The 27523-nt window shown below is 35.2% G+C and overlaps 1 protein-coding gene across 2 annotated transcripts; it reads left to right on the forward strand.

Annotated features, from left to right (window-relative positions):
• Positions 1-717: 717 nt before the first annotated feature.
• LOC123245746 (damage-control phosphatase ARMT1-like) lies at positions 718-27310 on the forward strand. Of its 2 annotated transcripts, none has more exons than XM_044674750.1 (5): positions 718-758; positions 7443-7548; positions 20967-21211; positions 22687-22852; positions 26519-27310. In XM_044674750.1, exons 1-5 carry the CDS (start codon positions 718-720, stop codon positions 27296-27298), a joined length of 1338 nt encoding a protein of 445 aa, XP_044530685.1. In that variant the 3' UTR covers positions 27299-27310. The 2 variants fall into 2 exon arrangements, with proteins under 2 accessions (XP_044530685.1, XP_044530686.1); XM_044674751.1 differs by lacking the exon at positions 718-758 and adding an exon at positions 832-913.
• Positions 27311-27523: the final 213 nt, after the last annotated feature.

The following is a 27523-nucleotide window of genomic DNA, read 5'->3' on the forward strand; positions in this document are numbered from 1 at the left end:
TGGGAAGATTTTATTAGTTCAAAAGTATTTATAGCAGCTCTTTTTGTGGTGGCAAAGAATTAGTAATGGAAGGACTGTCCATCAGTTAGGGAATGGTGGAATAAGTGGCCTGTGTTTAAAAGGGAATACTGCTGTGGTATAAGAAATGACAGTCCAGCGGCAAGACGAAAGTCAGGAAGACTGGCCATGACCTCGGCTTCTTTGATGGCTAAGCAAGCTCTAATTGCTCTGCAGCACTTGCTTCAGCAGCCTTCATGGCCATCGGAATAAGCTGGTTTCATCTTTCCATTCCAAAGGACAGGTCTTCACATGCTTGGGGTGGATGCTTTATTTCAACTCACTGAAGAGTTCGTGGACCATCCTTACCCTTACCCTGATTTAGCTGGTCTGTAGAGACTGTTTTAAGGTAGACACCAAAGGAGCCGCTTGAAAAGGGCTTAGCAAGCCCTCACATCAGAGGTTCTAGTCTTCCCAGGACACACCAAAAATCTCACCAGACTGTCTCACAGTGGGGAATATTGAATAAAGTTTATGTATTCAAAAAGAACCAGCGGTAAGGATGTGAGAGGGGAGGAGGCGGGGTTTGACCAACCGGCTTTAGTGACGTAATTGTTGCTCACCGCCTTTTCCTCCTCTTTCCTTCCGTGAGCTCGCCTTACTTCCTGCGGCCGGGGGGGAGAAACCGGAGGCGCCGAGGCTACATCCTTATGAAACGCGATGGAAGAACTTCCACCTCAGTTGACAGCCCAAGAGGAAGGGTTCGTCTCGCTTTCTTCTCTTTTTCAGTCCCCTGCACCCCACCCTTGCCCCTAAGTAGGGTCGGGATCTTGGACCCGAAGCAGAGCCGGTCCATTAACGGAAGGAATTGAGATGCGGGGAGCGCGGTGCGCAGTGCGGGCGGGGTCTGGCGCTGGTGAGTTGCCGAGGTCTCTTCCCGTCTCGGAAAGGGAAAGGGAAGAGAAGGAAAAGTAAGAGAAGGGAGAAGATCCTCCTTCTTTGCTGGCCCAGCTGCCCCCCACGCTCAACCGTGTCGGCGGCGTGTGGTGGGCGCTTCCCCTCTCGCGTCTATCATTCTTTTTCTGGGAGTGAGGCCGGGAGTCCTCTCCTTCTCCCTCCAGGGAAGAGACCCTCGATGCGAACGCGAGATGCGCTGGAAGCTTGATTACAGTTGACAGTTGCTGAACGTTGTCCTCCCTTCCCTCTTTTCTCTAACTTCCAGTGACCCGTTGTGAAGTAACTAAATGTCTATGTACCTGTGAAACCTGAGTTCTTCTCAACGAGTCTTTATAAAAAGTTTTCATTTTCTTTCATGTCCTTTCTCTACCTGACCTCCCCTCTCACCGGTTCTCATGTCATAGAGCAGATTGCTCAAGAATTCTTATTCTTTTTAAGAGATGACTACTTTTCTGAAGATAGTCACCCAAGGTGGAATTTTCACAGTGATTAAGTGCAATGAGCTAAATTCTGGAGAGCTGGGGATTTGGATCCTAATGGTGCCACCCAAGTAATGTGCTGGTAAATGTTTAACAACCAGCCTACTGAAAGTGCTCATGACAGGTTTTTACGTTTAATCTTCGTCATGTGTTTTCACTTTCACTTTCTTAAGTCTAGATAATCAGCAAAACAGTAAACCAAGACCTGATTTATATGCGTTCCAAATTGTTCACCCTGAAAATTTAACAAAAGGTAGCTGGATTGAACTAGCTTTTACACCACTGTCACCTTTTGTGCCTATATCTCTGGACTTCAATTTGAAAAAGTATTTTTTCCCTTCTTGGAACTGCTCCCCCTCTTTTGTTATAGTGCTTGAGAATTCTGTTTTATTCTTTTAGGAGACCACTTTTCTAAAGTTATTCCCATTAGTAGAAGTTTCTAAGTTCTTAAAAGTGTGATATATAGGAAAGAAAATTACTCTGAAATTTAGGATTACAGGTTTTTAGTTCTGGCTCTGCTACTCATATAGCTGTGTGAACTTGGACAAGTCACAACCTAATCAAGTCATTCTTGGATTGCTGCAACAACCTGCTGGTGGATCTGCCTGCCTCAAGTCTCCATAAAACCGCCAAAGTGATTTTCCTAAATCAGAGATCTGAACATGTCACCTCCTACTCATTAAACTCCAGTGGCTCCCTATGCCTATGGAATCAAATATAAAACTCATATTTTGCTCATTTAAACCCCTTTTTAACCTACCACTCTCAGGCTGCCCAACTTTCAGTCTAACTGTAGCCCTTTTCCCCAGACATTTCTACCTCTCAGAGCTGGATGTCCTTAATTGTCATCTGTACTGGAATGTTCTATCCTTATTTCTCCCTACTATTTGCCTGCTTTCCCAAGTAAAATCCCATTTTCTAAAGGAATCCTTTCTCATCTCTTAATTCTAGTACATTCTTTTTAAATATTTCCTATTTATTTTCTACATATTTTGTTTGTACATGTTTGGTTGCTTGTTGTTTCTCCCCTTAGATTCTGAGCTTGAGAATTAGGATGCTCTCTTCCCTCTTTTTGTATCCCCATTGCTTAGCACTGTGCCTGGCACATACTTAGTAAATACTGACTGACTGACTGACTGAAAGCCTTTCTGGACCTCAGTTTGAAAATGAGGGGATTAGGTAAAATAATTTCTGAAGTTCTTGAAACTATACAATTATGTTTCTCCAAAAATAATAATTAGCGTTTATATAGTATCTTAAACTTTTGCAAATCATTTAAAGTATATTATTTGATCTTATTTTCTCTGAGAATTTGGATCAGTAATATGCACTTGTAATATGCACTTATAACTCCTACTTTTTTTTTTTAAACCCTTACCATCTGTTTTGGAATCAATACTGTATTGTTTCCAAGGCAGAAGAGTGGTAAGGGCTAGGCAATGAGGGTTAAGTGACTTGCCCAGGATCACACAGCTGGGAAGTTTCTGAGGTCAAATTTGAATCCAGGACCTCCCCTCTCTAGGCCTGGCTCTCAATCCATTGAGCTTCCCAGCTGCCCCCTCCTACCTTTTAAAATAAAAGTTTCTTTTAAATTCTTTTCAGAACTCTGAAAAAATGAACATAATGTGTTGAATATTTGTTTAAACCTAATGGCCAAAATTATCTCAAGTTCATTTTCAAAGTGGCAATCATTTAAATAGTACTTTAGTTTCCCCCTCATTTTACCTATAATATCCCTATGAAATATTATTGTACATGTAAACCTTAGTAGGGGGTCTCAGGCCATCAATCAATGAGTTCATTATCATTACTTTGTCCAAATGATAACTTATTTTACAGATGAAGAAAGTGAGGTGCAAAAAGGTTTAGTGACATGATTAAGGTCCTACAGGTAGTTCATGGCATATTTTTCATCTCTAGTTTTATAGGTGAAGAAATCGAAATTAAAAGAGCTTAAGGAAAATGTGTTGCTTGAGGTTAAGTGGCTTTGCCTTAAAGTCTGCATCCACTGTTCTCTTCATTGTTCCTCACAGTTTCCTTTTCTTCAATGTGGCCCCAGAGAAAAACAAATAGATGTTCTTAAAGAAACGGCTATATCCTAGAAATGTGACTCCTTTAGTAAATATAGGAAACAGTACTGGAAGTTAAATCTTACAAAACTATTTTTTTGTTAAGATATTTTACTGTCAAAAATCTTAACACTGAAACTATGTCAGCTTCTCAAAAAAGCACAAGTCTATAACTAATTTATTCAGTAATAGAATTAATGAATATTCCTTACTATTTAAGAATGATTCACATTTACATAGCTCTTTGAAGTTAACACAGTGCTTCCTTTATGAAAACCCTGTGAGGTAGTGTAAGTAATTAATCCATTTTTATGGAAGCTAGTAAATATCAGATGCCAGATTTGAATCCAGTTTTCTTGATTCCACACTTCAGCCTTTTTAATGTTATCCCACACTATGTCTTTTATATATGTATACCATACATATGCTCATATAAAACATTCAAATGGATACTTATGGTGTAATTTTTAAAAATGGAATACATTGAGTACAACATAACTTTAAAAAAAACTCTTACCTTTTATCTTAGAATCAGTATTGTATATTGGTTCCAAGGCTCAGAATGAACTAGGGCAATGGGGGGTTAAGTGACTTTTCCAGCATCATACAGTTAGGAAGTGCCTGAGACTAAATTTGAACCCAGGACCTCCCATCTCCAGGCCTGACTTTATCCACTGGGCTACCTAACTGCCCCCAATATAACTTAAAAAAAGAAAAAAAAGTAATAATATGTAGACAAATTTAAAAGTGTCAATTAAAACATTGTTGGAATTGGTGATTTAGTTGAGGTAAAAGTTGTTTGCTGTTCCTCCCCACCCAACTTATTTTTGTACTTTTCTCAGCCTATCACCCCTTGTTTTGTTATGAATTACTTTTGTTAAAAGTTCATATCAATCAACAAGTCATTTATTTATTTATTTATTTGCCTATTTATTAAGATATTCATTTATTTGTTTGTTTGTTTATTTACTTATTTGTTTTAAACCCTTACCTTCCTTCTTGGAGTCAATACTGTGCATTGGCTCCAAGGCAGAAGAGTAGTAAGGGTAGGCAATGGGGGTCAAGTGACTTGTCCAGGGTCACACAGCTGGGAAGTGTCTGAGACCTCCGCCTCTAGGCCTGACTCTCAATCCACTGAGCTACCCAGCTGCCCCTTCAAGTCATTTATTAAGGGCCTGTATATCGGGAGTTTTGAGAGGCCCTTGTGGTTATTACAAAGAGAAAAATGAAAGTTCTTGATGATAATTTCTATTTTATTCAAGGGAAAAAAGCATATATACTCTTAAGGTTATCAAATATAATATCCAATGATTGATACTTAAAGCCTAGCCCCATCCAACTTTCTACCTTTATATATTACTTTATATACACTCTATGGTTTAGCCATACTGGCCTTATTGCTTTCATGTGAGGCCCCATCTCCAATGCCTTTGATTTGGCTATATTCTATGTGTTGAATGCAGTCTTATTCTACCTCCACTTAGAAAACCTAGTTTTCCTGAAAGAATAAGCTGAAGTTCCATTTTCATGAAGCCTTGGCATATTGCCCTTTCTGTCCTCCCCATTACCTTGTATTTATTTTGTATGTCTGTATGTATGGTGCTTCTGGTAAGTCCCCTAGGGCAGTGAAATAGGTAACCTTCCTAGATGAATATGAGATGATACAACACCCCCCCCCCCACCTCTCCAGGGCCAGTAGAGCACAATCCTTAAAAATGGTAAAAATATCGCACTCAGGCTTTTTCTGACCAATGTATAGCCAAATAGGACATAGTTCTTCTTGAGAATGAAAACATACAAATCAAGAGCAGTAACTTTCATTTTTGTCTCTGAACATTTAGAAATGTACCTTGTCTTTAGTAAATGCTTGTTGATTGATTGAAGTAACATATATAAATGAATCAAATTAAGATATGCTCTGATATTTGAATATTTTAATACAAAAAGGGGAAATTTGAATTTGAGGAGAGATATATAGGAAAGCATGGTTCATGAAGAAGAAATGAGTCCAAAGATTTGTAGATTATTCAGCTGACTCATGTCTCAGTATCATGACTTTCTTTGAGAAAAGAAGTAGTTGGTGCTGGAAATAGTGGTCAGCAAATAATGTGTTAAAGAATGGAATAGATTTTATATTTCAATGGAAAAAATTATTGATGTGGGAGTTATTCCTGAATAAACTCTCTGTGTACTGTAAGATTATTGATTGACAGACTCATCAGACCCAAGTTCAGAATAAGTAAAGAAACAGGATGAAAGAATGAGAAAGAGATGTGTATAATTAAAACAGACTTGCATTTAAATCATTCATTAAAAAAATGGGAAAGGGTAGCACAAAAAACTAATTTACAGTGGGGAGTAAGAAATATGCCAATTCTATATGGGGTAAGGGATGGAAAAGTAGAAGATGTAGCAGCCAGCACTGGAGAAGTATGCCAGAGATCCAGAGACCTTGGGAAAACCAGGTTTCAATTAATGCAAGGAAATTTAAGGAATATAAAAGGAAGAGATTGAGCATCAAGGGGAGTTTAATAGTGAAATGGGTGAGCCAGAGTATATAAAGGAAAAGATAGAGGAGAGAAAAATAGAGATGTGTTGGGTTTGGGGGTAAGATATTAGGACCAGGTGAATAGGAATGAAATTAGGAAGCCAGTATATGGAATGAATGAATTTGTTTTTGGGTCAGTATCTCCAGATGATAAGGATTAAGATTGGAATTTATACATTTTCCTTAAAGAAATTAAAGTACTGTAAGGGTTAAAATTAATGATTTGACTAAAATATGAGAGAATCACCAAAATTATAACTCAAGTCAAAACTGACTTTTCAGCAACTTTATTTATGAAATGGAGGGAAAGAGTATTGTGAAAGAGGGCAGAGTGAGAAGTCTGGCGCATCACCCTAAATATTTACTCTGGCCCCTGGCTCTACTCCAGCAGGGCCCAGAGGTAAATTAAGCAAGGGGTTCATCCGTTCAGCCTCCTCCAAGAGGGAGTCCTATCTGGTATTATCCAGAAATCAAGAAAGGAGGGTCAGCTTTTTCTACTCACCAATCCAATGTCCAAAGGAAGAAGATCCCAGAGCATTCTTACCAAGGTCCCTGCTGAAGAAGATGATCCTCCACCAGCCTTCACAGCCTCGAAAGAGCTTGGAAACTCCCTCATGGGAAGTTACAGCCACTTTCAAAGACCTTTCTTTTCATCACTTCCTTTACCTTCCTCTACTTTATGGGGCCCAATTGCAATCTATAACTTTGCTTTGGACGGCCCAGGGGGCAGTCAGTCGTTTCTGAGTTGTTACCCACTTTAGCATGTGCGTTTCGGACCTCCCTCACTTAGGCATTAAGGAGGGTGTATATGCTTCTGGTGATTAAATTTAAAAGTAGGCAAGGGGAGAGTTAATCCCATCTTTACAGTACCAGGCAGACATATCGTTGGAGTCTGACTTTTCCCATACTTACACAATTAGCTAAAATATTAGTAAAAAAAAAAAAAATCATGTTTAACTTTCTACTAGATTCTAAACTCAAAGCAGGCATTTTCACTTATATCTTTGTATCCTGGTGTACTTATAATATAATAGACATTTGGTTAATGTTTGCTAGAATAAATTGAATAGAATACCATTTAGGTCAGTGCTGGGCAAACTTTTCAAAGAGGGGGCCAAAGGAAAGGAAATGCTCATCTGTCAGTCTGCTTCTAAAGCAACTCTTTCTAAGTTTCATTGTATAGTATCCTACTTCATTGTATTCGTCAGATTAGGAATAATGTCCTGAGACCAGATAGAACATTTCAGGGGATATACATTGGCATAGCAAATATGTGAAAAGTAATTGTGAAGAGGAATTGTATTTTGTAAGTGAAGGGATACCAGATCTATTATTGTTAATATTTTATTATCACAAAATAACACTAGTACGTATTACCTCTCTCTTTTTTAGATCTCATCCTTATCTTGTAATGAAAGACCAAAAGCCACCAATCATAACTAAGGCTATTGATGCATTGCATCGACATAAAGATGAGTTCTTTAAGAAGTATGGAGAGGTAAGGGTTATATGTTTAATAATTATCTTTTCATTAGCCATTAACCAGGAATCTGATGAATATTGCTAAGTAAGTCTTTTGACTTCAGACTTTTTTTTTTAAATAACAGATGAATATAATGATACTGATCTTTTTGAATTAAAATATCACAAATGACAGCCAGTGGCCTGGGTTGTGCCACAGAATCCCATTTAACCTATAATTTAGCTGAATAATAACTCTTAAATTTGGCCTATGTTCTTTTGGGTTGTGTGAACATCCTTTTGCCTCCTTTCTTATATCCTGTCATTTCTCAGTATTTTCTCAAGCTTCAATTGCTTTCATGATTCAGTAAGTATGCTGAAGATCATAGAATTAGAACTGGAAAGGACCTTAGAAAACTCTAGTTCAATACCTTTCAGATGAGGAAACAGCCTCTGAGAGGTTAAGAACTTTTCCAGGATCACACAGCTAAGCAGATGCTGTGGGGATCAGCCCTCCTAATATACTCATTAAAAAATATCTACATTACATCCTAAGTTGGAACACTGACATGCTTTTTTTTCCATAGAAACTACCAGTGTTGTATATGGTAGTTATTATATAGTACCATTGGGATAATAACTATAGTGAGGGTTCTCCAAGATTCTGTCCTGGACCCTTTTCTCTTCTCCCTCATTATTCTTGTGACTTCATCCCCTCCCATGAGTTTAATTATTGTCTCCATGTGAATGACTCCCAAATCTAAAAATCTAGCCCATGTCATCTCTCTCTCCAGGCTTCAGTCCTAGATGTCTTAATTTTCATTTCAAATCAGATGTCTTAAGAAACATCTTAAACTCAATATAGCTAAAACTGACCTCATCTTTCCTCCTAAAACATCCTCTCAGTATTTCTTATTCTTTTGAAGATGCTTTCAGATGTCTCAGGTTTGTAATCTTAGCACTGTTCTAGACTCCTCTCCCCTTATCCTACTTGTCCACTGAATTCAGAAAATTTGTTATTTTTTCTATCTAAAGAACATTTCTCGTATCCAGCTCTTGGTCTCTAGTTACCCAGCTATCCCCTTAGGTCAGGCTCAAATCACTTCTCACCTACATTACTCCTTGTTTCCTTGCTTCAGGTGTCTCCCCGCTCCAATCCATCCTATACACTGCTTGTCAGAGTCAATTTCTTTTCCTTAAGTGATCAAAGGATAATGAGGGCAGTTTTCAAAAGAAGAAAGCTGTTACCAATAATCCTGACCACGAATGCTTGGTACTTAGTTTTATTTTCTGGTTGCTTGCAGCATTTTTTTGGGGGGGGGGTTCTTGAAATTCTTATTTCATTTTTAAGTTTCTTTCAGGAGGTGATTGGTAGATTCTATTTTCACTTTGTCCTCTTCTGATAGTTTTGGCCAGTTTCCTTTGATGATTTCTTGAAATGCAATATAGAGACTTTTTTTTTTTTTTTTTGGGTAGGGGGCATGCCTTTTTGCTAGTGTTAAAGGGATTCTCTTAATCTTTCCCTCTGTCTTTAAGAGGTAAGTGAGCAGGATTTCTAAGTAGAGCAGAACTGACAGGGGTCTTTGAACCAGAGCTGACGATTCCATTATCAGGGAAACAGAAGGAGAGATAAGAAAGGAACGTTGGCTTTTAGAGGCTCTTTGCCTCTTGATCTGGAGAGTGAAGGAGGTTTGCCTCTGCTGCTGGCAGTTGGCTACTGACAGCTGGTGGTAGAAACTGGTTAAAGGAGTTTGTGGTGGTGGCTGTCGATATTTAGGAAGATAGATAGTGAATGAATTTTAGATAGAGTAGGCAAGAAGAACCTGTCCTCAGAAGACAAGTAGAGTTTTAGAAATTTTAGATAGTATTAGGAATTTAGGTATAGTCATAGGGTATTAGAATAATAATCTTTCTTTCCTCTTTTCTATTTTCTATCTTCTATCTGTACTTCTTCTCAAATTAAACTAAGTGTTTTATTCAACAGCTCTCTTCACTTTTGTCAAACTCCTCCTACCTTTTAACCCTTACACTGGCCCATAGATTCTTAAATGATCTCTCCTTGATGATTTCTATATAATTTTTTAGTTAAAAAATTTTTTAGAAGATGACTTACATTTTCTTTCATTTTTTTCAAACTTTTAACTTTAAAAATATTTCATCTAATAGAGACATTAACTTCTGTTTGGTTTGTTCTAATTTTCAAGGAATCTGTTACTTGGGTAAGATTTTATAACCATTATGCCAAGCTGTTAATTCCCTTTTTGAACTTTTCCTCTAAAATTAGCATTTCTTTTCTAGTTCTTTCTTATAGCACTCTCATTTCATCCATTATATAATTTTTTAACTCTTGTTTTATTTCTTCTAAGAAAACTAACTGACCTAGTAGCTTCTTTGCTTGTAGGTGTTTTGTAGTTACTCCCTTATGAGTTTGGGTCTTGGCTATCACTAATGCCTTAATAGTTCTCTATTGTGGGAGGTTTTTTTTTTTTATTTATTCATTTTTCATACTTACTTCCCAGATTGGGTTTTGGGGCTACAGTCAAATGCTTTGCACTTCTGACAGGACTGTTGTGTTCTCATTTTGTCCCTGCCTTGTGCTATCCTAGTTTATACCACTTTTCTAGGAATTGAATGCCATGCTCTTTAGGGATTATAGGAATACCTCAGTATGGGAACTGAAAACTTTCCTTGTGCTTTTTACTATCTGACCTAACACATAGTTTAATCACTGCCTTCTTGGACTTTCCATGCTCCTTTCCTTGGTTTGGTTCTAGGTGACATAGCTGAAGATCTACTTCTTGGAATTCCTAGAGGTAGTTGCTGACTGTGCATACTTCCACTGCTACCACTCACCTCCTCCCCCAGTTAGCTAGAAGAGCCTGTAAGTTCAGAGTAACTGCATTGTTTGCTTATCCTGATTGGAGCCTGTGAACTTTTGTAGTTGTAGCCCTGGGCAGAATCTGGGGCTAAATTTACACTGCTATCCTTGGGTCAGAGAATCAAAAATGCCATTACTATAGGCCGATCCTGGTTTTGACTCTGGAAATCAACATCCCCAATCCTGATCTGGGGTTACAGTGGTAGCACTGGACCATTTTTCCTACCTTGATCACTTTCCAGTGGGCCTACCCTGTGACCATGGGCTAGAAATGCAAGCCTTTCTGATTTTTCCATGGATTTTCCAATCACTTCTTGGTCTGATATTCTTTAATCTTTCTTTATGTAGTTGTAAGAGGAACTGATCTGTACTTCTTCCTACTCAACCATCTTTTCTGGTTGGTATCTAATTTCAAAAGAGATTTCACTTCTACCCCTCTCATTGAGTCCTTTAGAACTATTTCTTTTAGGTCCTTTTTTTCCACAGATTCTTCCTTCTGGTTCTTAGCTTAAAAAAAAAAGAAAAAGAAAAACTTATGGCTTAAATTCTACATAATAAACTTTATCACATTTTAAAACCATAATTTAAAATATTTGTTTTTTTCCCACTTACATGTAAAAACAGTTTTTAACATTTAAAAAAATATTTTGAGTTCTAAATTCTCCTCCATCTCTTCCCTCCCACCTCATTAAGAAGGCAAGCAATTGGGTATACCTGTACAGTCATACAAAACATATTTTCAAATTAGTCATGTTGTGAAAGAAAATACAGACAACACATACATACACAAGAAAAGTATGCTACAATCTACAGTCAGATTTCTATCAATTTTTTCTTTGGAATTGTCTTGGATCATTGTATTGCTGAGAATAGTTAAGTAATTCACACTTAAATTGTATGTTATTGCTGTTTCTGTGTACATTGTTCTACTGATCCTGCTGAATTCAATTTGCATTAGTTCATGTAAAGTCTTTTCCAGGTTTTTCTGAATGCATCTTGATCATCATTTCTTATGCCACAATAGTATTCCATCATAATCATATACCATTCTCTGACTGGGCATCATCTCAGTTTCAAATTTTTTGCCACCACAAAAAGAACTGTCATAATTTTTTTTTGTACATGTAGATTCTTTTCCTTTTCTTCTTTTTAATCTCTTTGGTATATAGACCTAGTGGTGGTATCGGTTAAAGGGTGTGCAAAGTTTTATAGCCCATTGGGCATTGTTCCAGATTGTTCTCCAGAATGGTTGGATCAATTCACAATTCTACCAATAGTACATTAATGTCCCAATTTCCCCACATCCTTCCCTTTTCTGTTATAATTAACCGATCTTATAGGTGTAAGGTGATACTTCAAAGTTATTTTAATTTGCATTTCTCTCATCAGTAGTGATTTAGAGCATTTTTTCATATGACTATAGATATCTTTGATTACTTTGTCTAAAAATAATTATTTATATCCTTTGACCATTAATTAATTGGGGAATGACTTGTATTCTATAAATTTGACTCAGTTCTTTATACATTTGATAAATGAGGCCTTTATCAGAGAAACTTGCTATAGAATTTTTTTTCACAGCTTTCATTGCTGTGTATTTCCTTCCATCTTATGCTTTCCATTTATCTTTCTCCCTATTTCCTTTCACCCTCTCCTTCCTCAAAAGTGTTTTACTTCTGACCACTGATTTCCCCAGCCTACCATATTTTCCGTAATTCCCACCCATACCTTCTCTTATCTCCTTCCACTTCTGCTTCACTATTGGGTAAGATAGACTTCTGTATCCAACCTGGTATATATGTTGTTATTCCCAGTTTGAGTCATTTTCAATGAGAGTAAGGTTCAAGCATTGTCACCTTTTCCTCCCCTATAAAAGCTCTTTCTCACTTCTTTTATGTAAGATAATTTACTTCTTTCTACTTTTCCCTTCTTTCTTCTCCCAGTGCATCTATTTTTCTCACATCTTATTTCTACTTTTTAGATATTGTCCCATTAATAGTCATCTCTCTTTCCACCCCTTAATTTTATCCATTTAAGCATCCCATCATAACCATTCATTGCCGTGGCTTCTGTTTATTTATACTTCTACTAACTGCTCTAATAATGATAAAGCTCTTAGATCTTACAAGTATCATCTTCCCATGTAGGAATACAGACAGTTTAACCTTATTGAATCCCTTAAGTTTTCTCTTTCCTGTTTAGTTTTTTATGCTTCTCTTGAGCCTTATATCTGAAAGACATATTTTCTGTTCAACTCTGGTCTTTTCATCAGGAATGCTTGAAAGTCATTAGATATCTATTTTTTCCCCCTGAAGTATTATACTCAGTTTTGCTAGATAGATGATTCTTGGTTGTAGTACTAGCATCCTTGATCTCTGAGCCATCACATTCCAGGCCTTCCGATTCTTTCATGTAAAAGCTGCTAAATCTCGTTTGAGCATGACTATGGCTTCATATTTTGAATTTTTTTTTTTGGCTCTTTTTAATAGTTTCTTCTTGCTCTGGATGCTATAGAATTTGGCTATGATAATCCTGGGAGTTTTCATCTTGGAGTCTCTCCCAGAAGGTGATCAGTGGATTCTTTCAGTTTCTATTTTACCCTCTGGTTTTAGGATGTCAGGACAGTTTTTCCTTCATAATTTTTTTTTTAATGCCATAACTTGTTCATCCATTCCCCAATTTAGTTTTTCTTTATTAATGCTTTTATTTTTTCCTACTTAAATGTAAGAACAATTTTGAGTGTTTGGTTTGTAACATTTTGAGCTCCCCATTCTCTACCTCAGTCCCTTCTCCACTCCCTCATAAGCAATTTGCTATTGGTTATACATTTCCTGTCCTACAAAACATATTTGTCATGTTGTAGAAGAAGATACATTTTATTTTATTTTATTTTATTTTTAAACCCTTACCTTTTGTCTTAGAATCAATACTTTGTATTGGTTCCAGGGCAGAAGAGCAGTGAGGGCTAGGCGATGGGGGTTAAATGACTTACCCAGGGTCACACAGCTAGGAAGTGTCTGAGGCCAGATTTGAACCTAGGACCTCCCATCTCTAGACCTGACTGTCAGTCCACTGAGCCACCTAGCTGCCAAGAAGATATATTTTTAAAAATGAAGAAAATGGAGTGAAGTGTGATCTGTTTCAATCTGCACAACAGACTCCATTGTTTTTTTCTCCGACGGTGGATAGCATTTTTCATCATAAGCCCTTTTAGGGTGTCTTATACTATTGTATTGTTGAGAGCAGCTAAGTCCTTCACAGTTGTTCATCATGCATTATTGCTGTTGCTGTGTATAATGTTCTCCTGGTTATGGTCACTTCACTCTGCATCAGTTCATGGAGGTCTTTCCAGGTTTCTCCGAAATCCTCTTGGTCATCATTTCTGGGAAGCTACCCTAAAGGTTCATCGTTTTTGTTTTGTTTTTTATTAAGATCTGTTTTTTAAGGAAAAGTGTTACCACTGACCTGGATCAGGAAAAGCAGATCTGCCAGAGAGAATGCTGTAAGGACTAGTATGATTCCAGGTGGCCTAAGAAGATACTCCCAGATATCAGACACTATATCATGAAACTGAAGTGAGCCGTTGGATATAACAAACTGAACTGTGGGAGTTGGGTTAACTATTCCCTTCAGTCCTTCATCTGCACTGCTATCTTGATTGTAAAATCCTTGTGCCAAAAAGAGGAATGTCCCACTAATGGTTCCCTTTCAGTGAGTCTATTAATCATTTTAATATCATGTTAAGAAACAACAAAACTTAGTTAGAACCTCCATTAAAAGTATAATACTTTCAAGCCCTTATGTATCCTGGTGAGACAATCCTGAAATGTATAAATATATATTGAATGATTCAGTGGGGCAGCCCTGTCTTCCAATGAATCAGAGGGAATATGTAGAAAGTTAATATTAGTTGCATCCCTTTGTACCCCCCCCCCCCAAGAAAACAAAAAGCCTAATTTTAGAGGTCAAACAGTTTGATTTTAGGGCTGAAGCTCAAGCTTTCTCTCCCTGAGACTGTATTGGGTCTTCCCTTATTTTGTCTAGATGTAAAAACTGGCAATATGGAGACCTGTTTATTTTTTAAATCTATAAATAAGAATGAAGCAATCAGTTAGCAAGGCAAGTGCCATGTAGGAAGCCCCATGCACCATGTGTTAGAATGACTTGGTGCCTGGAAGACCTGCCACTTCTTGGGAGGAAGTCTCGAGTTCATTTTCTGTGTGGTCATTGTCCAATGAGAAATGTCTTAGGATTTGCTGGGGAGGGACTGGATGATATCGTGAGGGATATATATTAACTTTTTGGGATAGGAAAAGTGGGACTGCTTTCCTTCCTCCTCCCTTACTCCCAAGCTTGTTGGCTCATCTGCTTGCACTGATCTCTCTCATTTTAGCCAATCTGATAGTTGTGAGGTAGTACCTCAGAGTTGTTTTAATTTGCATTTCTTTAATCAATAATGATTTGGAACATTTTTTTATATGACTGTAGTTAGTTTTGACTTCTTCATCTGAAAACTGCCCTTTCATATTGCTTGACCATTTTGGGGATCAGTTGGGGAATCTTATGAATTTGACTCAGTTCTATGTATTTGAGAAATGAAGCCTTTGTCAGATATGGTTGTTATGAAAATTTTTCACAGCTTAATGTTTTCCTAATAATCTTGGTTTCATTGACTTTGTACAAATATTTTAAAATTTATTGTAATCCAAATTATCCAAATTTTATATCTTGTAATGCTCTTTATCTTGTTTGGTCATAAATTGTTCCCTTTTCCACAGATCTAATAGGTAAACTAATCCATGCTTCTCTAATTTGCTTATGGTAGCACCTTTTATGTTTAAGTCATGGACACATTTTGACTTTATCTAGGTATATGGGTCTAAGATGTTGGTCTATATGTAGTTTTTGCCACTGTTTTCCAGTTTTCTCAACAGGTTTTGTTAAATAGTAAATATCTTAGGAGGTTGGACCTTTGAGTTTCTGAAACACTACATTATTATGAACATTTTTCTACTGTGTGTTGTGTGTCCTATTCCATTGGTCTACCACTCTATTTTTTTCTAAGACATAACTCCAATATATATTATTCTAGGCATAACTTCATAATCGATAGATAAATAACCTCAGATAAAACATTACCAGCAGATTTGAAACTTTCAGCCCTATTTTGTGAAAAGAGTGTTTGTAATGGAGTTGGGGATTCCTTTACTCAGCAAGCCATTTGTTTAGGAATTTCTTTTTTTGATTTGATCCCCCTCCCCTCAATTACATGTAGAAACAGTTTCCAAAAATTTTAAATTTGAGTCTTGAATTCTTTGCTTCTGCCTTCCTCTTCTCCCTGCTGAGGTAGTAAGCAAATCTGATATAGATTTTACATGTATAATCATGTAATACATTTTCTCATATTAATCCTATTGTAAAAGGAAACTCAAATAAAAAAATTAAAGAGAGAGAAAAAGTTTGCTTTGGTCTGGATTCAGATTCCATCAGTTCTTTCTCTGGAAGCAGATGGCATTTTTAAAAAATTATGAATCCTTTGGGATTGTTTTGGATCATTGTATTGCTGAGAATAGCTAAGTTATTCACAGTTGTTCATCATATGGTATTGTTGTCATTGTCTATGATGTTCTCCTGATTCTGTTTACTTCACTGTGTTTTAGTTCATGTATGACTTCCCAGGTTTTTCTGAGCTCCTTCTGGTCATCATTTCTTACAGCATAAGAGTATTCCATAATAATGATCTACTATTAACTTAACTCAGACATTTCCCAATTGATGGGTATCCCTTCATTTCCCAATTCTTTGTCCCCATAAAAAGAGCTGCTTTAGGTGGGCAGCTGGGTAGCTCAGTGGAGTGAGAGTCAGGCCTAGAGACAGGAGGTCCTAGGTTCAAACCTGGCCTCAGACACTTCCCAGCTGTGTGACCCTGGGCAAGTCACTTGACCCCCATTGCCCACCCTTACCACTCTTCCACCTATGAGACAATATACCGAAGTACAAGGGTTTAAAAAAACAAAAAAACAAAAACAAAACAAAAAAAGAGCTGCTTTAAATATTTTTGTACATATAAGCCCTTCCACATTTTGTTTTTTATCTCTTGAGCTAAAACCTAGTAATGGTATTGCTGGGTCAAAGGATATGTACTGTTTGATATAGTCCTTTGGTCTTAGGTCCAAATTGTTTTCCAGAATGGTTATATCAGATCTCATCTCCTGAAACAGTGCATTAGTGTCTCAGTTTTCCCATATTCTCTCCAAGCTTTGTCATTTTTCTTTTCTGTCATAATAGCTAATCTGATTGGTGTGGGGTGGTACCTCAGAGTTGTTTTAATTTGCATTTCTCTAATTAATAGTGATTTAGAATGTTTTTTTTTTTGCATGATCAGAGAGAGTTTTAATGACTTTGTCTGAGAACTGCCTGTTCATATCCTTTGACCATATCAATTGGAGTATGACTTGTATCCTTATACATTTACCTTGTTTCTCTTCATATTTGAGGAATGAAGCCTTTATTAAAGAGACTTGGAAAAATTTTTTTTCACTGTTATGATTTCTGTGTATTACTCTCTGTCTCTTTTTTTACCCCACCCTATTCCTTTTCCCTCTCCTTTCAATCTGACCATCCTCAAAAGAGTTTAGTTTCTGACTACCACATCCTCCAATTTGCCCTCTTTTCTATCAGCTCCTCCCTATCCCCCATCTTCTTCCCTTCTGTTTTCTGTAGGTAGATTTTTATACCCAAATTAGTATATAGATTCTTTCCTCTTTGAACCAATTTTTATGAGAGTAAAGTCATGTGTTCCCCTCCTCATTTCCTCCATTTTCCCCTCCATTCTAAAAGCTCTTTCCTGACTCTTTTATGGGAGATAATTTATCCCATTCAATTTCTTCCTTCCCCTTTCTCCCAATGTATTCCTCTTTCTCACCCCTTAATTTTATTTTTTTTAGATATCATCCCATCATATTCAACTCATACTCTTGTCTTCTGTCTATATATACTACTTCTAACTGCCTTAATAATGATAAAATTCTGAGGAGTTACAAGAATCATATTCCCATGTAGGTATGTAAACAGTTTAATCTTATTGAATATCTTGATTTCTCTTTCCTGTTTGCCTTTTTATGCTTCTCTTGAATCTTGTATTTGAGAGTCAGATTTTCTGTTTAGCTTTGGTCTTTTTGTCAGGAATGTTTGAAAGCCTTCTATTTCATTGAAGACCCATTTTTTCCCCTGAATGATTATGCTCAGTTTTGCTGGGGAAGTGATACTTGGTTGAAGTCCTTTGTCCTCTGGAATATATTCCAGGCCCTCTGATCCTTTAATATAGAAGCTGTTTAATCTTATGTTATTCTGACTATGGGTCCATGATATTTGAATTGTTTCTTTTCAGTTGCTTTTGCTATGTTTTTCTTAGACCTAAGAGTTCTAGAATTTGACTATGATATTCCTGAGAGTTTTTCTTTTGGGATCACTTTCAGAAAGTAATTAGTGGATTCAGTTTCTATTTTCCCCTGGGTTCTAGATTGTCAGGCCAGTTTTCCTTGATAATTTCTTGGAAGATGATGTCTGAGTTCTTTTTTATTATTATTATGGATTTCAGGTAGACCACTAATATTTAGATGATCTCTCCTGGATTTATTTTTCAAGTCAGTTGTTTTTCCAATAAGATTTCACATTTCATTCTTTCGGCTTTCTCAATTGTTTCTTGCAGTTTCATGGAGTCATTAGTTTCTACTTGCTCAGTTATAATTTTTAAGGTATTGTTTCTTCAGTGAGCTTTTGTATTTCCATTTCCATTTGACCAATTATACTTTTTAAAGAGTTCTTTTTCCCAGTAAATTTTTGAACATCTCTTCCCATTTGGCTAGTTCAGCTTTTTAATAAGTTCTTCTCCTAAACAGATTTTTGTGCCTCTTTTACCATTTGGCCAATACTTTAAGTCATTATTTTTTTTTCAGTTATTTTTTTGTGCCTTTACCAAGCTATTCACTCTCTTTTTATGATTTCTTGCATCACTCTCATTTATTTTCCCAATTTTCCCCCAATGTTGTCTTATTTGATTTTTAAGATCCTTTTTTGAACTCTTCCAGGACTTCCTTCTGGATCTGAGACCAATTCACATTTTTTTTTTTTTTGAGGCTTTGTATGTAGCTGTTTTGACTTTGTTGCTTCAGGTTTTTCATACTGCTGTTTTCAGAACTGTTTCTGGGAATCTGTATGTTTTTGGTTCTCTGAATTTATATGATTTAATGAGAGAGGTGTGGTCACCTCTCTTCTGGCCTAGGCACTGGTTTGTAAGCAATCACAAGCATTTTTTCTGCTCTGGAACTCTGACCAGCATTCATGCTCCCCTGGGGCTGCATGCTCTAGTGTGCTAATACTCCTTCTTGCCCTGGGCCTGGAACCTAGATTTGTGTATGGGTAAAGCAAAAGAATATTACACCTAGTGCCAGCAAAGGGTCCCCTTTGGTATCCTTTTGACCAACCCCCTTGGCCTCTATAGACAGAGTGCTCCAGAAGCCCCTACTGGTGAGTCAGTCACCTGTAATACTTGCTTCTGGCTTCTCTGGGGTGCGGCCTGTGCTAGGCTGTTCCATTCTTACTCCATTGAGACAAGACACTTCCTGCCAACCTTCTATGTTGTCTTGGGCAGGAAAATGGTTTCAACCTATCATTTTGTTGGTTCTGTCATTCTAGAATTTGTTTTTTAAGGTGTTATTTAAAAGTGTTTGGAGGGGAGTTTGGCAGAGCTTAGCTAAGTTCTTACCTTTTTTCTCCACTGTCTTGGCCCCCCTTCTCCTATCTTATCACAAATTTTTAAGCTTGTTAGTTTTTAGTTATTCTTTACTTGATTATAGTTCTAGTTTACCTTTAAGTTTTCAGTTGCTTAATCAATTTACATGTCAAATTGCCCTCATTAGTTCTATATTTCTCATCAGGAAAGAATTACATTTTTTTTTCAACTTCAGGTATGAACCATTTTTTTTTATGACAGAGTGTGCTTTTTGAAGCATAGATAATTTTGGTGCATAGAACAGTTTCTTTCTTTTTTTTTCTTCCCCTTATCCTTCTAAAAACCTCTGTTTTCCATCTTAGAATGGATACTAAGTATTAGTTTTGAGGCAGAATTGCAGTAAGGGCTATGCATTTGAGGTTAAATGACTTGCTGAAGTTCACACAGCTACGAAGTATCTTTGGCTAGATTTGAATCCAGTACTTCTCATCACCAGGCCTGGCTCTCTATCTGCTGAGCTACGTAGCTGTCGTGCTTCTCTTGTCTTTCTTAGCTTATTACATTTTAGCCTCTAATTCCTTGTTCTCCCAATTTTAGATTAGTTTTTTTTTTTTGGCTAAGAATTTAATTATCTACTCATATATATATATATATATATATTTTTTTTTTTCTTTCTCTCTTTGACATGGTAGCACTAAAATTCATTGGCTCCATTTCTGAGTTACTTAGAGTTCTGCATTCTTTTTGTCCTGAAGGCTCTCTCAATTTGAGCTTTGTTTGTGTTTCTTTTATTTAAGTATAATTTTCTTGGAGCATTTCCTAGAAGGTGCTATTCAGATTCTTTCTTCATGTGTTTTTTTTTAAACTCTGTCCTCTCGTTTTGTTGCTTTTGTTTATAAAGGTCTTTCCCCAGTTTTCCTATTTAAATTTTTTTCTTCTATTTCTGCAATTTTTGTTCTATCTGAATCACTATACTCATAGAATAAAATACTTTGAGATTTTCCACTGTCTTTTCAATAATATTAATTCTTATTTTCATATTCCTGAATTCTTTTAATGATCTAATTTATAGTCTTAGAACTATTAGATCTTTCTTTATATTTCTTGGAAACAGTATAACTGAGTAGATAGTATTGGCTTTCTAGTTAGGAAAACCTCTGTTCAGAACCTGACCCAGGCAAGTCACTTACTGATTCTGAGCTGTGACTTCCTCATCAACAAATGGGGATAATACCTGTATTCTATACTTCACAAGGTTGTTTTGAAGAATAAATAAGATAATTTCTGTAAAATACTTTGTAGACTTTAAAGTCCTATATAAACAGAAGTTTTTGTAATTCTAAATCTTCCTCAAAATTCTACCATATTTCATTTTTTAATGGTGTAGTTTCTGATATTCTTTATTTTCTTTTTGCTTTCTTCTATCTCAAAGTATTAGTTCATTGTATTTAGTTCTCTTTTCTACTTATTTGTACAATCTTTCTGTTAATCTATTTGTTTATTTCTTTTTCTTGTTGTTTTATCTTATTTGTCACATATATCATTGTTTAGAGGTAGGACAGAAGGGCTGGTTGTAGTCCCAGATACAGAATTCGCCATCTTGATTACCACCATTTGATCCTTTACTAAAGTATATTTATATGAGACTTACATGAATAATAAGTGATTTAGAACTAGAATCAGAATTCTAGATTAGAACACAGTTTATTCTAAACAGCTTTTGGCATTTTAAAAATCCAAGACTCTTGAAAAGCAATTTTGATTTTTGAGCTTCAGATGGCTAAACATATAATTTTATGATGATTAAAATTTGTGAAAGGTATTTTTAAATTCTTTTTTCTAGGAAGGCACTGAAGCAGAAAAGAAAGCTATTTCTCTTCTTTCTAAATTACGAAATGAACTACAAACTGATAAGCCATTGCTGCCTTTGCATGATGACTGGGTTGATACTGATATATGGAACCAATACCTGGAAGATCAAGTTAGTCTTTCAGATGAAAATGACAAAAAAATAAGCTGGTTTCAATCTCCTTGGTTGTATGTAGAGTGTTATTTATACCGTAGAATTCATGAAGCATTAGTGCTAAGGTAAGTAAATATCTTTTTGTATAAAAATTATGAATCTCAAGCTTATTCTTAACATGAGGTGTGATTATAAACTAATGAGGTGGATTTTTAAATAAATAGAATGGAAGTTCAACATGCAAATGGATGTTTTTCTTCAAAGTCACATTGGGAATTAATATATTTATTCCAGCCATACTGCCATCATCAAAAACATATTTGAATACCTCTTTTGGAATTGTCTTCAGAACCAGCTCATGAGTAATAGAACCTCATTTTAAAATCAAAATGGTATTATTTAGTTCAATCCAGTTCATCTTATTTACCAAATTTGGCTCCAAAAGACTTTAACTGTTTCCAAAAGTCAAATTTATCATCTAAAGATAAAGATTTGCCACCATTGAAAATATTAAAAAGATTGTGCCACAGATTGAAGACAATTCCAAAGAGGAAATAAAAAATATTTTGAGCAATGATAACATCATCGGAATAAGAATATTTTCTCCTAATCTAATTACTTTAAAAGGAAAAATACTCATTTGGATATATAAATTCTGGTAGATATTAAAAAAATCATTTAAGTTACTTTTTTGTCACAACTTATATACCATAAACTTTTGATTTTTTACCTGAATATAAAAAAGTTGGGGAAACAGTATGGATAATTTGGAAAAGAAGATAATCTTCAAATTTTTTGTACATCACTTTGAAATATGTCATTTTCCCCTTCAGACTTAGTTTCTTATTTGTTTTCTTTGGTTAACATTATTCTTATTTCTCCATACTCTCTTACTGTGTGCTGGCCAGGCAACAGAATGAGATGGCCTAGGAAAATAATTGATGTTAAGTATGGGGATGAGGAGATGGGAAAGAGTAACCAGTTTGGAATTTAAATTTTTCTAAACTGCATGTAGATAATCAAACTTGACTTTAGAATGAATTCAATGCAGCTAGGTGGTTGAGTAGATAAAGTGCTAAATTTGTATTCAAGAAGATCTGAGCTTGAATCTCCCCTGGAAGACTTACCCTGTGCAAGGCAGTTAATCCTTTTCTGCCTCAATTTCCTTATTTACAAAATGGGAATAAATAATAATAACACCTACTTCACAGGGTTGTTGTGAGGATAAGTGAGAGAACATATTAGTATTTTAGAATCCATAAAGTGCTGTATAAATGACTGGATTTTAAAAATTATTATTTTAAGCCAAAGCTTTTCCTATTCCCTTGTGCTTGCTGACTTTTGAAGTTTTTATCAGAAGGAGAAATTGGCCAATAGGAGGCAATATCAAATTAGTCAATATTGCAAAATATTGTACATTACTCTGATTTGTCAAAGTAAGCTTTTAGGATTATCTAGATTTGTTTTCAAGGAGATTTATGCTTCTTAGCCTTTACTACATTTGAGATTTTACTATTCATTTGCTAAGATGATATTAAAAACTATTTGAAGTACAGCATCATGATTATTTTTACTTCTTGTTTCTCTTGTCTCATTTTAGTTCACCAATCAGTGACTTTGATGTATTTAAAGACTCAAAAGACCAGAATTTTTTAGAATCACAAGGTGCTATTGAGGCTTTATGTCTTTATCTACAAGAGTCAAAAAGAACGATTGAAGTCGTAGATGAAAATATACAAAAAGATGAATTTTGTAAACTCTTGCAGGTAACTTTATAATATTCTTTCTCTGTCTTTCCATATATATATTTTGAGCAGTGATAACTTTATTGGAATAAGTATATTTTGTCCTATTTTGGCTACTTTAAAGGGGGAAAATATATATTATTTGCATGTACATACATATCTATATACCTACATATATACACATATGCATATTCATATATAATGTTTATATTTATAAAGTTAATTTTTTGCATATAAATATATTGTTTTAAATTTGAAAAATTATTTAAAACTATTTGTACATAATTGCAATTGATTTTTTTATCATGATTTTATTCAAGTAATAAAATTCATTTTAATATTTGAAAATGAATTTTGGGGTCACCTCAGAATTTTTTCCTTTAGCTAAAGATCCTTGCTAGTAGCATAGGAACCATTTGCCTTGATATTTTAAAATTATTCATACATACACACACACACACACACACATTATGTGTAAAATTTGAGCAGTTAGTCATCTTGTTAGATATTTCCTTGACTGTGAAATACTATACCTTTTTCATATTTGCTTTTCATTACATTTTTTTCTTTTCTCACTTAAAATAGTCTAAAATGGTATTACTATTGTTCTGAGAACTTCTTGGAAGTGTATCCTTATCCATTTAGTAAGAGAGTAGGTTCAGGGGCCAAGGACCAAAAAAAACTGAAAGCCCAGAATATTTGAAAGAGAAACCAGATAACCAGAAGGTAAAAACTGAAGGATTTAAATTTTAAGCAGAGGACTTTTTTAAGGTGAAATTTATTGAGTATCTTCCATGTCCAAGCCTTTGAAATAGACATCCTAAGGCAAACCAAGGTTAGAATTATCTGTCTCATTCCCTTATCTCAAGAAGACTGTAATCTAGTTTTGGGGAAAAAAAGACTTTAACATGTGAAAAGTAAGATAAGGGATTTAAATAACTGTTCAAAATTATAATAGAAATATTTTGAGGTACTCTTTAGTATTGAAAAATGAATTTTGTATGCAGTAATTGACTTAAGAATATGAAGCTGGGCAAAATAAGTTTTACATTTATTCTGGACTTCATTTTCCATTTCACCCTTCTCAGATTAATATGCATATAGATATATATGAATATCTATATAAGATATATAAATAAATGCACAAATTCTTCAGTAGATCTGTGCAATCACATCAATGTGGATATTCTTTCCATCAGTGTAGATTATAACCTATGTGTTCTTATCACACATAATTCTTATTCATGTTTTCCTATGAATCCTCTTTATAGGAGGCTTCTAACACTTTTCTGATCCTTTGTATATTTTATACATACTAGTATAGTGCTTGGGCTTGTTCCTTCTTTATCCTTTACTTTTGTTACATGATTAGTCCCATCTTTTCTGGTCAGCCTCCCCTGTATGGTTTTGTATACCATTTTACTACATGTTCTTTTACTTTATTATTTATTTGCTGACCTAGAATCCCTTACTCTCATGACTTATTGTTAATGAGCTGTAAATCCATATCATTTCTTTTTAAAAATAATCTGTACCATAATCAAAAGAAGAAAAATTCCTTTTTCACATTATTAATAATCAGTAGTATTAGAGTTATAGTTTTTAAAAATGATATATGTACTAGAAGTTCAGCTTTGTAAATTGATTTTCTTATCTTATTTCTTACAAAAAGTTTTGCCTATGCAATGTAGGCATGTTTTGCTTTGGAGCTAAAAAATTTGATTCTCTATATTGCAGAACTTTAGCTTCACACAAAACTTATATTTGATATAATTCTAATTAATGTTTTTGTTTTGCATACTATTAAATTCTGGAGATGTGAGTAAGCGTATCTATGAAAGCAAGATAATCCATCAATGATATAGATCATTCTGCTACTGACAATGTGAAGCTTACAATGGTAAACACTGAAATAATGTTTTACAAATACAGATATTAATTGTTTGGATCCTAATGGAATCTTTTGACTTTCAGAAACTGATTTCAGACTTAACATTATTTATTTAAACTTCATTCCTTATTCAAATAGATTAGCTGTATAATATTAATTAAAGGAGGAAATAGAATATTATGGTTGGCTGGAATACTCTAGAGCTTCTGTTAACCAAAAAATTTATAACTTTACCCCCCTCTTCTAAACTATATTTTTAAATCAAGGATGTAATTTTGGAACAGAAAAGCTCATTCTTTGTTCTATGTCTAATCTTCACCTCGACCGCTGTCTTTCCATCCTGACATAGTTTCTAAACTCACAAAGGGATATGGGAACAATGTTTTCCTTTTTTTTTGGTGAACAGTGTTACTTAGTATTTCCAAATTACCATACTACTCTATAATCTGTCAAAGATAATTTTTGGTTTGGTATGGTTTTAAGAGGCAAAAGGGAAGGAGTTTACATGAAACTTTCATTGCCAATGCCCAATATTAGCCTGAAGGACCAGTATAGTAGTTTAAGTTGAATATCAAAAATTAGCCTGGTTTAAAAGAAATGGTCCACAATTATAAACAAAATTTCAATACTAGTATGTGCCATTTTATTTTTGTTGGAATTAGCAGTAAATAGAAATATTTGTAAAGTAACATTTTAAACAGATTTTTTGGTACTTTTAAAAAATGATTTTAATCAATTTTCATTTATGATTCAAGGATGAGATTTTTTAAACATGTAATATAAGTTCATTAAGAGTTCTAGTTTAAAAATGTTTATATGAAGTTATTTATCTCAGAAATAAGCTTAAAGTCTAATAAAATTACTAATAAAATTAAATGCCATTTTAACTTTTAGAATAAATATTGGAAAAAGAGAATTCACCTTTCTTTATTAATTCTTGAGTTCAATTACAGTATTTGAAGTCTTATCTTTTAACAGAATTTTGATGATATTTATTCCTTTCAGTTGTGCTGACTCTTCTTGACTCCATTTGGAGTTTTTTGGGCAAAGATACTGGAGTGGTTTGTCATTCCCTTCTCTAGCTCATTTTACAAATGAGGAGGATTAACAGGGTTAATTGATTTGCCCAGATTCATACACCTAGAAAGTCCCTGAGGTTGAATTTGTGAACTCCTGTAGATGAAGTTCCTCCTAACTTCAGACCTGGAGTTATCTACTGCACCACCTAGCTTCCTACTACACAAATCTTATCTAGTCGTTGCTTCTATTCTATATCTTAACTGCTCAATATAGTAAATGGGAGGAAACTTTTTGCTTTTTCATTGACAACAATGGGTTGACTGGATGAATTTTTTCACTTTTGAGTCAGTTGTTTTTCTAATTTCAAAAAAATTGTTCAAAAATGAAAACTTGAATTAGTCAAACTGAGTATTGTCTATAGCCATAGTGGTGAACCTATGACATACACACCAGAGGGGACGCTCATGTGGGCACATGTGTTGTTGCCCCAGCACAGAGTTCACCAGTTTGTTACTGGAAAACCAGAGGGACACTGGGCCAGGCTGCTTTCTTCCCTCTTCCACAGGTGCCTGAGGATATTTCTTACATCACCAGCCCCTCTGATCTGTAGGATAGCAAAATGATTTTTCATATAAAGATAAGTTGATGCCACCCTGAGTTGTAAGGGGAAAATGTTTTAAATGGAATTGCATATGACTTGATGTAACCTTTGGAGAATTTCGGTTGTTTATAAGTACTGAATAATGATTTTTTTTTGTACTTTTTTTTTTTTTCAGATTATGTTATGGGGAAATAAGTGTGATCTGGCAGTCGTACCTGGTCAGAGCATCCCTCAAACATCTAGTCCACTAACCATTTTGGAAGGCCTAAAACCTTTCATTTTAGTGAATAATATGGACACCCTTTGGTCGCTACTTTTAAACAAAAGGAAAATGAGTCAGGAAAATTTTTCTGTTACTAGAGTGGATTTTATCCTGGATAATGCAGGGTTTGAACTTGTTACAGATTTGGTAATGGCAGACTTCCTGATAGCCTCAAACTTGGCTACTGAGATCCATTTCCATGGAAAATGTATTCCCTGGTTTGTTTCAGATACTAATATAAAAGATGTGAATTGGTTGATTACACAATTAAAAGCTGCTGAGAACACGTACCTGTCCACGTGTGGGCTTATCTGGGAGGACTATCTTAAAAACAAGACATGGGTTTACCAAGATCATATGTTTTGGACTCTGCCTTTTGAATATTGTGCTATGCCTCATATTGCTCCTGACTTGTATGCTGATCTACAAAAGTCGAATTTAATTCTTTTCAAAGGTGATTTGAACTATAGGAAATTGTTAGGAGACAGAAAATGGGGGCTTACAATTCCATTTCATGAGGCTTTGAATGGCTTCCATCCTGCACCTCTCTGTAGCATAAGAACAGTAAAAACTCAAGTTCAAGCTGGTCTGGCCCCTGGGCAAGGAGAACAAGTTGCAGATTCTAATCCTGAATGGATGACCAGTGGAAACTATGGTATATTACAGTTTGATGGAGGGCTTGATTTGGCTTAGGCACTTTTTAAACTCTTTAAAGAAAGGCTCTAACACATATTTCTTCCCTAGAAAAGACATTAAAAAATTTAATTACTTTGAGGGTTTTGAGTTACCTCTTTTTTTGAATGCTTACATTTTTCAGTATTAGTTGTTCTGTGATATTGCTGATTAAGAGTCTATGGATTCAGCTTCTTTGGAAGTCTTAATAACTTTTTATTTCTTATTATTCACTGAAGCTTTATG

Source organism: Gracilinanus agilis, chromosome 4, assembly GCF_016433145.1.
Source record: "Gracilinanus agilis isolate LMUSP501 chromosome 4, AgileGrace, whole genome shotgun sequence".
Taxonomy (NCBI): Eukaryota; Metazoa; Chordata; class Mammalia; order Didelphimorphia; family Didelphidae; genus Gracilinanus; species Gracilinanus agilis.